Here is a 14531-nt window from a genome sequence, read left to right as displayed (position 1 = left end):
TTTTCAGATGACTCTGTAATTGTGGGGTGTATAAGAGAGGGGAGGGAGGAGGAATATAGGAGCTTGATTACCAACTTTGTGGAGTGGTTTCATCTTAACCATCTCCAGCTAAACAACACCAGCAAGACCAAAGAAATGGTCCTGGACTTTCGAAGGAATAAGTCTCCGCTGAACCCTGTGTCCATCCAGGGTGAGGACATAGAGGGGGTGCAGTCCTACAAGTACTTCGGGGTACACCTGGATGATAAGATGGAGTGGTCTGGTAACAGTGACGCCCTGTACAAGAAAGGTCAGAGCCAACTCTATTTTCTTAGGAGGTTCAGGTCCTTTGGTGTGTGTGGAACACTGCTACACGTTTTTTATGGATCAGTGGTGGCAGTGGCCATCTTCTACACTGTTGTGTGCTAGGGCAGCAGCATCCTGACGAGATGCAAATAGACTCAATAAACTTATCAAGAAGACTGGCTCTGTGTTGGGGCTGAGCCTTGACCCCCTGGAGGTGGTGGCTGAGAGGAGAATGCTGCCCAAGCTCACAGCCATCAAGAACAATGCCTCTCATCTGCTTAATGGGACTGTTATTGGGCAGCGGAGCAGTTTTAGCAACAGACTGCTCCAGCTACGGTGTTCAAGGGAACATTTCCGCATGTATAACACTGCCCTAGGCTAGGACTGTTAGCCTTTCATTTGCTCGTCTATGGACAGCATGTTGCTCCATTGTACTTTTTGGACACTCAATCTGTATATACCTATGCACATTTTGTACATATTTTATTGTTTTTACAATGACTATGATCATATTTTGCACCACCTATGTATTTATTTTTATTTATTTATTTTATTTTATAAAGAAAGTGTTATCTATCTATATGCTATAATGTAAATAGACATTGTGGTATAGTGGTTGGCATTACTGCCTTGCTGCAGAGGGATACTGGGTTCAATTCTGGCCCTGGTGTGCTGTGTAAAGTTTGTATGTTCTCCGTATCTTTTCATGGGTGTCCTCCCACAGTCCAAAACATCATGGTAGGTTAATTGACTTCTGACATGAGTGTGTGTCTGTGTGTGTGACCTGTGATGGACTGTCATCCCATCCAGGTTGTACTCTGCTTACACCCAATGCTTGCCAAGATATGATCGACGCTCCAGCTGAATTAGAAGATGCTGTTAGAAAATGGATGGATAGATGATCAAGGTTTTGCATCATTTTACCATATGTGTCATTTATGTTAATCTGATTATTGCAAATAAATATGTTTCTTGACTGGCATTTTTTGATTGTCCCAATACCTTTTATGGACTCTGTATATTAACAATGTTGATTGATAAATTTAACACAGTTGTTAAATTTGCAGATGCTAAAAAATAGGGGGCTAATAAAGATATACAGAGGTAAGGGAATTACCTGAGACTTAGATACTGGACCAATAAAATTTAGTACAGAATTATTATACCATCATAGTACCATCACATACACGTACTGTATCATGAATATATTATTGTGTACATATGTATGTGCATCAATCAGCATTTATATGTACTGTATATATGTATAATAATTATATACATATGTTTTTCTATATTTTTTACAAATGCAGATTGATGACAATATCACCCCGAAGCAAGTGATCCAGGCACACTATAACTTGATAAATGAGAAGGTGTCTTCAGAAACATTTGAGGAAGCTATCCAATCGATTGTTTTAAGCAATGCCCGGGTGGATCTGGAGCACATGTCAAACGAAGAGTATCATTTTGACAATGAGTCCTTTCTGAAGGGAAAAAATCTCATTACTGCTGGGCTAGCCTGTGTGAAAGCCAACATTAGGCAGCAGAACTTCTATACAGCAAGAAAGATTCTGGGGCAAATTTTCCATACTCTGCAGGTGAGTAAAACTTTTCATCTTTGGGTTGAGTCTCTCTTCTTCTGCACCGCTCTTCTATGTGCCTACTAGGTATGTATTGTTGATAAAACAAATACAGAAAGAGTACTGGAAAGAGATGAAAGACTGAAGCTAAAAACATAATCTGAAAAGCTTGTGATCTTTTTGACAGGTGAGGGAAATGGATGGAGAAATGCATGTCTTTGCCAAATGCCTATACTGATGCATTTTCTTTCTGATGCACAAGAGATATGCAACAAATAAGTCTATTGGAATTAATTAAATGGTATTTCAAAATGTATAAAAAAATGGTATTTCAAAATGTATAAAAAATCACACAGAGAGAGAAGAGAGAGAACTGTATAAAGATGGGATTCCACAGAAAACCAGAAAACAAGAAAGATAAAAGAAACACATAGACATAAGTATATAAAGCAAAGATTCTGCTCGGGTGTTTGTCAGGTTGCTATTAATAAATCATCTCCAGTAGAATAAACAATAGTTGCTCCGTGAGTATTGACATGTTTCTTTGTTATAATTTTCTTCCCAACACGTGTGCTTGTATTTCCTAGGATTTCTACACCCACAGTAATTGGATTGAGCTGGGATACAAGACTCCTTTTTCAAACTTGATCCAACCAAGTATCTTGATAAAAAATGTTGCAGGTAAGCTACTGCTGGTTCTTTCACTAGTCTTCACTTCTGCTCCTGCAGCACAATGCAGAACCTCCCAGTTTCCAGAAAAGAATCTTGACAAGATATGTAAATCAGTTGGTTGCTTTAAATACAGGCTAATAAAGGCAGGAGGTCCTGTTCATTGCTTTGACTATGCCTTTGTGCCCATTGCGCTTTAAAGCATTGATTTGTTGGCTCTGATCCTGTTTGCTTTATTTTTCAACTATTGTACATCGTTGGATTGCATTTTTCTGTTTACTTGTTTGCCATGCCAGCTAGCCTGCTTGCCTCACCTGCTCTTGGTTCTCTTCACGAGCCTAGGAGGCAGCTTTCATTCAGATATAATGACTGTAGGAATGTAGGAAGTTTAAGAAACTATCTTGTCCATCGCCTTGCGTCCCCCCTCTTGGGGACGTTTTTTATGATTAAGTGTTTGAATAGAACAATTAACTTTTTAAGAGCCTGGATAATATACATACAGTGTATTCAAACATTAATATTATCACATAATGAAAACAAACAAAATTTCTTAATTTTAAGAAGATAGTCCAGTTTCACCGTGAACATCTTTTTCCAACTCAGATATCTCAAAACATATTATAAAGTACTTGCCTGTCCATCAGATAGAATTGTTTATTGCTATTTGATTGCTTTTTCAAAGTTCAAAGATTGAGCAATGCAACTGTGGTAAGGTTTCATGTAAAAATTATTTAGAATAAATCCTTAATCTGTTTTGTACTTGTATACAATTTATTGTGATAAAGAAACAATAGCAAGGAGCAGTAGCAGGCTTTCAGATTCTTTGTAATTCAAATAAATGCTACTTTCAGATCTTTCCTGTAAAGAGCACTTGATTGCAAATTTGCTTCATCAGGTTGGCTCCTAATCTCACTTTTCCTGTTTGGTTAGTGTTTGATTTATTTTTTTAAACCTTTTCTGTCTGACACTTGGACTTGATAATACTGTCAAATCCTTTCAGTTTTGTTTTATGATGCTTGGAGAGATTGTTGATGCAAATTACAATTTGTTCTCTGCAAAGGATTATGTGTACAGAGTGTAGTATGCACCTCCTGTTAAAATATGCTGAATATACAGATGCAGCCATTCAAAATGAGCGGTAAAAACCCGCGGTACAGTAACCAACCCGCAGGGCACCGCGGTAAGTGATTGGCTGGCCAAAATGACCGACAGGGGCACTCGTGGTGCATTGGTTGGTAGTGAAAAGATTTAATCATTTAATGTCTTTACTGTGCACATTTCAATCTGCTTAGTTTTGAATATTTATATGGAATTTTACCACTAAAGGGAAATTTTAGTAGCTGAGCATAAAAAGAAGAGGAGCATAACGCATCTGAAGGTCATAAACGATATTAATTTTGGAACATAAACATACAGTATATAGCTGGTCTTGGTACTTTAAAGAAAAAAATATACACCAGTATTCCATTTCTCCCTAAACATTTTAAGCTTCGAAGTCTTTAACTAACGTGATACCGGAGTCAAAAAGCATACTTTTAGAATTTGATTAAAAGGGAATATAATATGGAATCGCGTATCTAAAGCATTTAATAACGGTATGATTAGATTCGTGTGCTGCGACAGGGCTGTGTAAGACTGTTTCGCCTGCCTGTTTGTGCAAGCTGTCTTGTAGCCTACTGGTCTAGGTGTGTGACTAACAACGCACAGGTCGTGTGTTTGAATCCAGCTGGTGCTGGACTTTTCTTTTAACAAACATTTCTTCGAAAAAATAGAATAGCGATATTATGGACAATCAATTGACTTTTATATTTCAAAATATCGCAACATGATCGATTCTAAGTCATTTTTGATAACAATGAATAGTCACCTTCTTCCCTTCTGACAGCGGTTTCTGCTTCTATTGTGTGTGTGTGTGTGCAACAGAGTAAATTTTTATAGAGAAATGGAGGCTGGATAGTATGCGTTACAATATAAACATTTATATTGATTTAAATCGTGTTCTGATTTAAATCGCAAATGCGTGTTTAATTATATGTGTTTTTTAATCATAATCAGGCTAATACATTTCTACATTTTCTGTATGAACCAGCTTAGAGGTTCATACAGAAAGACAGCTTGTGTTTAAATTGAGTGTAAGGTAATTTATGCTTCTAAAGTCATGGTCAGCATTTATTATTGTACTGTGCTGTAAACTTTTTCTGTGCCTAGTCACATTATTTTATAGCGTTTTTATTGCGTTATTAAATCCGGTGGCGCTGTGTGTTAGTTTCCTGACTCCCATTATTTAAACTGCGACACTGATCATTCATCTCTAAATAAACTTTATTTTATATAGCGTTTTAGGCGAATAGGTAATTAGATTGCTCATAAACCTAATCGCTTTTTCTACATAAACACAGCGTGATTGCTCTCTGAAAATGCTTTTCCTTTATTTTTAAAGTAGGCTCAGATTTCAACTATAGATCGTATTATTATAAACTTTCTTGGAAAAATGTATTTTATGTAAACCATGTTTGCTATTAATTCATTTAGGGCTAAAATACGTTCATTGTCCTCCAATCAAGTCGAGTTCACATTGGAAGCCTGCCACACCTGGACTGTTAAACCAACGCATTAGCACGTCGCCAGTATTGGCTTTAGTATTCCCCCACTCTCCCCTCAATTCAATTCAATTCAAGGTGTTTTATTTGCATGACAGATGGGTACAAGCAGTGTTGGGTATGTATATTGTAACGCTTACAGCAGACAGGCACTGTGTAAGAGCCGGCGCACCAGAGCAGCACACCGAGGGAGCGTCTGCATTTCTAACTTAGTTTTTAAAATTAGTTAAGCAATATGAAGCATCTCCTTTTACTTAGTGCCTGAGCATAAAAAGAATAGGAGCATACTGCAACGCGTGTGAAGTCCATAAACGATATTAATTTTGGAACTTAAACATACAGTATATGGCTGGTCTCGGTACTTTAAAGAAAACATACACACCAGTATTCCATTTCTCCCTAAACATTTTAAGCATCGAAGTCTTTAACTAACACGATACCGGAGTCAACAACCATACTTTTAGAATTTGATTAAAAGAGAATATAATATGGAATCGCGTATCTCAAGAAATTAATAACGATATCATTATATTCATGTTGCAAAAGAACTGCAACGGACATAAAAACTCCCTTGCTTTTAACAGAGCGTTCCATAATTTCTACTAAACTACGAAAATGCCAGGTGAAAGGATTTGTAAACATATTTTGTTAAAGCAAGTCAGTTTTTTCCGCAACACATAAAAGACATTTTTCCAAGAAAGTTTAGCCTTTGTCACTTATGAAACCACTAAATAAAGACATAAATATAGAAATCTTAAGATTTGTTTTATTTAATGTTGGTAGCAGGATGAACTGTCAGAGTGTATATTTTGTTGCAGAGTTGCTGCAAGATGTTAACAGTGAAAAAGGTATTTAGAAATGAGTTATTTCAAGAAGAACATTTTCAGAATAATTGCAAATCTAGCAGGATAGAGAAAGCACAGAAAACTGGCAGTTAGATTGATCAGATTAGTATGAAAAGTCATTTAGCAAAGGGAATGAGAAGAGTGACAAACTAGTATACTTTAGATCTTTTTTTCTGAACCAGGGAAAATCTGATCATGTTTCACTATAACAATAATAAAAAACTTTATTTGATATATCACCATTAAAGGTGGCATCTCAAAGCAATACAGTAGATGTAAAAACAGATAAAAGGACCACAGATTACAAAGTAAATGCATATAAGAAAGACAAGCAGTTAGAGGTGCTACCAATATTAGAAAATGAAGCAGATACAGACACTAAGTCTTCTGAAAAGAAAGGTTCTGAGGTTAGATTTAAACTGGCCCTGGTGTGTGTGTGTTTGTGTCTGTCTGTCCTGTGATGGACTGGCGCTATGTCCAGGGTGTATTCTGTCTTGTGTCCGTCGCTTACTGGGATAGGCTCCAAATCCTCTGTACTGGATAAAGAGATTAGAAATGGATGGAAGTAAAGGCACTGTGTGGATGGAACTATACACAGTGTTAGAAACCCACTATGAAATGGCAGCATCTCACTGAGAATAAAACATTTTATAGTGCTGGCTTAAGGAAACAGCCTTTCCACCTCTCTTGCACATCAGTATCCATACCTAGTTATTTAAACAAATTGCCTCTAATTATAAACATCTTAATATGCTGGCTCTGTGGATCCGCATCAGCTATGTTTGCCCATTCCTTCAATTCATGTGCATCCAACACACAGTTCAACGCTAGCAACTACACAAAATCTAAAATATGAGCTTTACTTGCCACTTACAATACCAACAGTACCAGCTAACTTTAGTAGTGACATTTTCATGGATCTTTTTAACAATAAAATTTATTATTAAACATCAGACTTCAGACACAATTAAACAGGCCTCAAAAAAGTCTGGTACAAACATTTTTATGGAATAAACCGTAACTTTAATGGTATAAACCTTAAATGGATTCATATTCTCAATAAGATTTGGTGCTCAGTAACATGACTTAGAAAATGACAGAAGACATACGTATCATTCTTATCCTTCTATTTTTCATAATTGTAAACTCCTTAAGGCAGTTACCTTTTCTCTGTTCTGACCTGGAGTTACAGAGAAATTTAAATTCTAATAAGAGATTTGTAATGAGGAAAGTCATACCAATCACTCATACAGTACCAGGATTTGCAATTACAATACAAATACTTTCTTTCTGTATGTGTTTATTTTGCAGTTTGAGTCTATGGCATTCCTTTGGGGGTCTATACTCCAAGGCATGACTTTTTTATGTATTAACATCATTATTTACTGCTATTAATTACTGTACGATTTATAGTTGAAATCTGCGCCTAGATATAAAGTTAGATATAAAGTTAAAATCTCAACAAAGCAATGTAGGAAATACAGAGAAAATAAATCCTTTCTGACATCTAAAATCAGTTTCAATCAAGGTCTCTAAAACGAACAAGAAATAGAGGATTTTCGGAGGGCAATTACGCTGTGTTTATATAGAATAAGTGATTTATGAGCAATCTAATTTCTTGTTCGTTTAAAACAGTGAAATGTCAGCTGCAAAAGATCGCACCAGAAACAGCACTCTCTCTGCCTTTCATAGACGGTCAGGAAAGGCTGAATGAAGTCTTGTCAAGTACAATAATTCGGAGATCAATAATAACAGTTGTAGGACAGTATATAAGGAGGATAAGGATTTTGAAGTTGACTCAAAATCTGATAGGTAACCAGTGCAAGGACTTGAAAACAGGTGTAATGCATCCCTGATAGGATTCTTGCTGTCATATTCTGAACATATTGAAGATTGCTCAGTGTGGATTTCCCCAGTGAACAGGATGTGCACTTATTAATTCTAGAAAAAAAGCCTTTCTTGATTTCTCTAGTTCTTAGTTTCTCTAGTTCCCTTTAAAATAAACTATTATTCCACAATGCAGAGTATTACATGGCCAGTATTTACACATTATATTTGTGATTTAAAGAAATTAACACAAGCAGCTTTTGGAGATTTAAGTGTTGGCTGAGTTATTGCAGGATAAAAGACTAGAGATGTTGGCAAGAAGAGGATAATTTGCGGAAAGCTGAGGAATACACTTATAACAAGAACACTTCCTAATGGGGTTAGGCATACTTTTGATGAAGATGATGAAGTTAACAGACTATATGTTTACATAGATACTGAAATAAGGATTGTATTTTAGATTATGTGTAGTTGTTGGCATTGAACTACAGTGCCTTGCGAAAGTATTCGGCCCCCTTGAACTTTTCAACCTTTTGCCACATTTCAGGCTTCAAACATAAAGATATAAATTTTTTATTTTATGTGAAGAATCACCAACAATTGGGACACAATTGTGAAGTGGAACGAAATCTATTGGATTTTTGAAACTTTTTTAACTAATAAAAAAATGAAAAGTGGGGCGTGCAAAATTATTCGGCCCCTTTACTTTCAGTGCAGCAAACTCACTCCAGAAGTTCAGCGAGGATCTCTGAATGATCCAATGTTGTCCTAAATGACTGATGGTGATAAATAGAATCCACCTGTGTATAATCAAGTCTCTGTATAAATGCACCTGCTCTGTGATAGTCTCAAGGTTCTGTTGAAAGCTCAGAGAGCATCATGAAGACCAAGGAACACACCAGGCAGGTCCGTAATACTGTTGTGGAGAAGTTTAAAGCCGGATTTGGATACAAAAAGATTTCCCAAGCTTCAAACATCCCAAGGAGCACTGTGCAAGCGATCATCTTGAAATGGAAGGAGTATCAGACCACTGCAAATCTACCAAGACCTGGCCGTCCCTCTAAACTTTCAGCTCAGACAAGGAGAAGACTGATCAGAGATGCAGCCAAGAGGCCCATGATCACTCTGGATGAACTGCAGAGAACTACAGCTGAGGTGGGAGAGTCTGTCCATAGGACAACAATCAGTCTTACACTGCACAAATCTGGCCTTTATGGAAGAGTGGCAAGAAGAAAGCCATTTCTCAAAGATATCCATAAAAAGTCTCGTCTAAAGTTTGCCACAAGCCACCTGGGAGACACCCCAAACATGTGGAAGAAGGTGCTCTGATCAGATGAAACCAAAATCGAACTTTTTGGCCACAATGCAAAACGATATGTTTGGCGTAAAAGCAACACAGCTCATCACCCTCAACACACCATCCCCACTGTCAAACATGGTGGTGGCAGCATCATGGTTTGGGCCTGCTTTTCTTCAGCAGGGACAGGGAAGATGGTTAAAATTGAGGGGAAGATGGATGCAGCCAAATACAGGACCATTCTGGATGAAAACCTGTTGGAGTCTGCAAAAGACCTGAAACTGGGACGGAGATTTATCTTCCAACAAGACAATGATCCCAAACATACAGCAAAATCTACAAAGGAATGGTTCACAAATAAACGTATCCAGGTGTTTGAATGGCCAAGTCAAAGTCCAGACCTGAATCCAATCGAGAATCTGTGGAAAGAGCTGAAAACTGCTGTTCACAAACGCTCTCCATCCAACCTCACTGAGCTCGAGCTGTTTTGCAAGGAAGAATGGGCAAGAATTTCAGTCTCTCGATGTGCAAAACTGATAGAGACATACCCCAAGCGACTTGCAGCTGTAATCGCAACAAAAGGTGGCTCTACAAAGTATTAACGCAAGGGGGCCGAATAATTTTGCACGCCCCACTTTTCATTTTTTTATTAGTTAAAAAAGTTTCAAAAATCCAATAGATTTCGTTCCACTTCACAATTGTGTCACACTTGTTGGTGATTCTTCACATAAAATAAAAAAATTTATATCTTTATGTTTGAAGCCTGAAATGTGGCAAAAGGTTGAAAAGTTCAAGGGGGCCGAATACTTTCGCAAGGCACTGTATGTGTTGGATGCACATGAATTGAAGGAATGGGCAAACATAGCTGATGCGGATCCACAGAGCCAGCATATTAAGATGTTTATAATTAGAGGTAATTTGTTTAAATAACTAGGTATGGATACTGATGTGCAAGAGAGGTGGAAAGGCTGTTTCCTTAAGCCAGCACTATAAAATGTTTTATTCTCAGTGAGATGCTGCCATTTCATAGTGGGTTTCTAACACTGTGTATAGTTACATCCACACAGTGCCTTTACTTCCATTTCTAATCTCTTTATCCAGTACAGAGGATTTGGAGCCTATCCCAGTAAGCAACGGACACAAGGCGGAATACACCCTGGACATAGCGCCAGTCCATCACAGGACAGACAGACACAAACACACACACACCAGGGCCAGTTTTCCCATAAACCAATTAACTTACCAGTATGTTTTGGAGTGCAAGAGGGAGTCATATCACACATATGGAGAAAAACCATGTAACCCAGAGAGAACATGTAAACCCCCCACACACAGGATGGCAGGAATTGAACCTAGGACCCCAGTGCTGCAAGATAGCAATGCTAACCACTTTGCCACCATTACAAATGGATGGATATCATAGTTATCTTTCTAGTTCACAGGTTTGCATGCATAATTTAATTTTGAAAGCCACTGAGACATCAGGTACTACTGTTGTATTTATGAAAAAGAAACAAAACAAAAAACATACTAACAACTGTGCCATCCTACTCCTTAGTTAATACATTTTATTATTCATAAACAGTTAACATTGTTAGCAAAATATTTTGAATTATATTTAACCCTATTTTTTCTTTAGTTTTGTATTTAACTTATTATATGATAGTCACACTTAATGCATATTTGAACAATGAAAATATATTTTTACAAGATTTTACATTAAGCACTTAAAATTAATATGGTTAATAATAGTAAACTGTAACATGCTGTAACAAGATCGGTTAAACTGCGAAGAAAATGCTTTCAGAGAAAATGTTTCAGGTGTGAAGAACATAGATCTCCAATGCAATTTCAACCAAACCTGTTCCCACACACCCTGCCCCCACTACCATTAGAATATACACAAAGCACTCAAATCTTTCGAGCTAATGATCAGGTGACCCGAGAGAGAGCGAGAGAAACACCAAGGGGTGCGGAACTATTTACATGGAAAACGGGCGATCTCCCCAGACTGTCCGCCCGTTTCACTGTTACCTGGATACCTCTTTATTTAGAACTCACTAACACTGATTTTTAGTTTAGAAGGATTCAAGTAGGGTTTTAGATGAAAGGCAGCGACCTTAATCAAGCCCAAATCATAACTGAACCCATTCAGAGCCTACATTACATTTTAGCGTTTCATTCTGAGCAGAAGACCCTCACACCTGAAGAAGGGGGAGGTGTTTTTCGCTGGAAATCTCGCCTGCTTCTACTTTACAACCGGAGTGCTGGCTGTGACGAATTAAACCGGTTTTACAGGTTTCAATCACAGACCATGTGACATGGGAGTCAGGAAACTAACACACAGCGCCACCGGATTCGATAACGCTATAAAAACGCTATAAAATAAAATAACTTGGCACAGAACACGTTTACAGCACAGTACAATAATAAATGCTGACCATGACTTTAGAAGCATAAATTGCCTTACACTCAATTTAAACACAAGCTGTCTTTAGCCCTCAACGCTGGTTCATACAGAAATGTAGAGATCCAGGCTCAGAACACACAGCTTCATTAGCAAATACATATGCAGGACAACTAGAGAAGACGTTTTACAGAGGATGGATTTTTAGAAACATCCCATCGGTGACATCACTGAAGTCAACTCCTAGGTACTGTAACTGTCGTGTGGATAGTTTCACAAGAATCAGACAAAGGTTTAAGCATCGCTTGTTCTAGATAAAACTGCAAAAAAAAACCAACAACCAATAATGTACTTCTTTGCGGCTCTGTTTGCCCAAATCATATATTCACAACGTGAAATCTAGAAAATAATATTACGTAACCAAAATCCGCAATATGGAAACAGAACCTGTGTAATTGTTGATAGATGATGTACTCGTAACATTTTTTCAAGACGAACTACAACATTTAAAAAATGACTTGTATGTACTTGATATCTCTAATCAATCCACGGGTCCCAGCACAAAACGAAACTAAAACACATACCGTTTCGCGCTTCTTATTAGTTGCTCAAAAGTAATTTGACTGTATGAAATGCATAATATAAACCTAGAAACATATACGTGAGCAGTACTTAAGCACTGTAGTATCGGTGTTAAGACATACCTCTCAAATACTGTAAATCAAGTTAAAAATATCTCAAGACCGATTCTGGTCAGAATGAAACCATGTTTCGTGTGTTTTCTTTAAAGTACCGAGACCAGCCATATACTGTATGTTTATGTTCCAAAATTAATATCGTTTATGGCCTTCACACGCGTTGCAGTATGCTCCTATTCTTTTTATGCTCAGCTACTAAGATTTCCCTTCAGTGGTAAAATTAGATATGAATATTCAATACTTAAACGGGCACAGTTAAGACATTAAATATACATATACATACTGTATACAGTACAGTTTGCATATGGTAATATGTTTATGTTCCTAAATCAATCTCTTTTATGAGCCTGTGAAAGGCATGGTGAATCACTGTACTTTGCATGATTGGAAACAAATGCGTGATTGCGAAATGCTGTGGTGTTACTTTTACAAAGACAGTCAATGAAAAAAAGAATGTTGACCAGGGCAATACTTTGAGTTTACACTTACAGCTTGTCCAGGGTCATTCATTATTAATACTATTAGTAATATCTTCGTTAAAGACTTTGATGGCGACAGCTCAAAACATGAGATGTTGAGCTTTATTAGCTCCACCTTGCGGAAATTCTGGATACTATTATTTTGCTTGCTGTATTATAGGAGAATTTACGGTATCTCGCGGTATTCACCGGTAACTCACGGTAGACTGAGTACAGCGTACCGCAAAATAATGCGGTATTGCCCGCGCATTTTGAATGGCTGCATCTGTAATCAGTTCTATGAGCCACACTTCATTAGCCAGACATTGATTTCTTCATGTCTGTTATCCATCCATCCTTTTTCCTGTTCAGAGTTGTGTGGCAGCTGGAGCCTATCACTGCAAACAATGGGCCTAAGGCAGGGTGCAGCCTAGGATAGGACACCAGTCCATCACAGGTCAGACACACACACACTGACACCTAGGGCAGATTTCCCCAGAAATCAATTAACAGGATCACCCAGAGGAAACCGACACGGACACGGTAACAAACAAGCTCCTTGCAGATAGCACTCCAGGTCTGGAATCAGGGGCCCTAGCACTGTGAGGCAGCAGTGAGAACCACTATGTCTCTATTCCTCCCTCATGCTTGTCATGTTATATTTTACTCTCAGGAGTCATAGAAAACTTTATATAGTAGTATCACCACCTGAACTTTAAATGTGCTTACAAATATGTAACATTTTAAGATTTCCTGCACGACAACCAGTCATCATATATTGTCTAAAGAATTCACTATGTAATGTAAGCATTATGTTTAAATTACAATTTAGATTGTAGTACTGTAGGTTAGGTTTTCACGTTTCCTCAAAAGCTTTTCACTATGTTTCCCCAAAGGAAACAGATAATAGGAGTCTTTTCTTTTTTTTTTTGAGAATTATTGAAATGTACAGTAGGCATTAAGAAAAAAAGGATTTTGAGAAATATCCCCAGGAAATAAGACACAGTGCTGTGAAAAAGTATTTGCCCCCTGCCTGATTTCCTGTATTTTTACATATTTGTCACACTGGATGTTTTCAGATATTTAGACAAAGGGAAGCTGAATGAACAAATAACACTTTTTATTATAATTTTGTTTATTTAATAAACAAAGGTATCCAACACCATATCCCATGTGTGGTCCACATTCTTTGTAACTGTCTTTGTAAACGAAAATACTTTATTTTTTCATTGACAAAAAGTAACACTACAGCATTTCGTTGATCCAATCACGCATATGTTTCCAATCATACAAAGTAATTCTTGAGAATCTCCAATTCACTATGCCTTTCACATGCTCATAAAAGATATTAATATAAGAACATAAACAATTGTATGTAAACTGTACTGTATATGGCTGGTCTTGGTATTTTAAAACAAAAATACACATCAGTATTTAATTTCTCCCTAAACATTTTAAGCATCAAACTCTCACATGTGGTTATTTCGGAAACGTTTTTACGTGCTCCTTGCTCCTTCTGACCATGTTACTGTACGTTTATACAGCATACAGTACTTTGTGAGAAAAGTGACAGTTTTAAGCTTTTCTGCGAATACGCTCGATATCGAAGTAAACAGAAGCATACTTTTAATACTTTTAATTAATAATGAATATAATATGGAATCATGTATCGAAAGAAATTTGTCACATGACAGCCATGGTAGCGTGACAGCTTAAGTGACTGACTTGTGACTGACTTGTAACCCTGCGGTCGAGTGTTCAAACCCAGCTGTTGCCCTCAGTTTTCTTTTAACAAATAAAAATTTCTTTGAAAAACTAAAATAGCAAATAGTATTATATTGACATTTTTTATATTTCTAAATATC

The 14531-nt window shown here is 37.2% G+C and overlaps 1 protein-coding gene across 1 annotated transcript in view; it reads left to right on the top strand.

The window, feature by feature from the left end:
* The window catches only part of LOC148647994 (von Willebrand factor A domain-containing protein 7-like), a 123270-nt gene that overhangs the window by 23768 nt on the left and 84971 nt on the right, over positions 1-14531 (top strand). Inside the window, exons 3-4 of the mRNA XM_088607468.1 lie at positions 1596-1883; positions 2453-2546. Coding sequence (XP_088463594.1) covers positions 1596-1883; positions 2453-2546 — 382 coding nt within the window. The remainder of the gene's footprint in view (positions 1-1595; positions 1884-2452; positions 2547-14531) is intronic.

The sequence above is a fragment of the Lepisosteus platostomus genome, chromosome 15 (assembly GCF_059453375.1).
Source record: "Lepisosteus platostomus isolate fLepPlt1 chromosome 15, fLepPlt1.hap1, whole genome shotgun sequence".
In the NCBI taxonomy this organism is placed as follows: Eukaryota; Metazoa; Chordata; class Actinopteri; order Semionotiformes; family Lepisosteidae; genus Lepisosteus; species Lepisosteus platostomus.
This window is presented reverse-complemented; position numbering and strand designations above follow the sequence as displayed.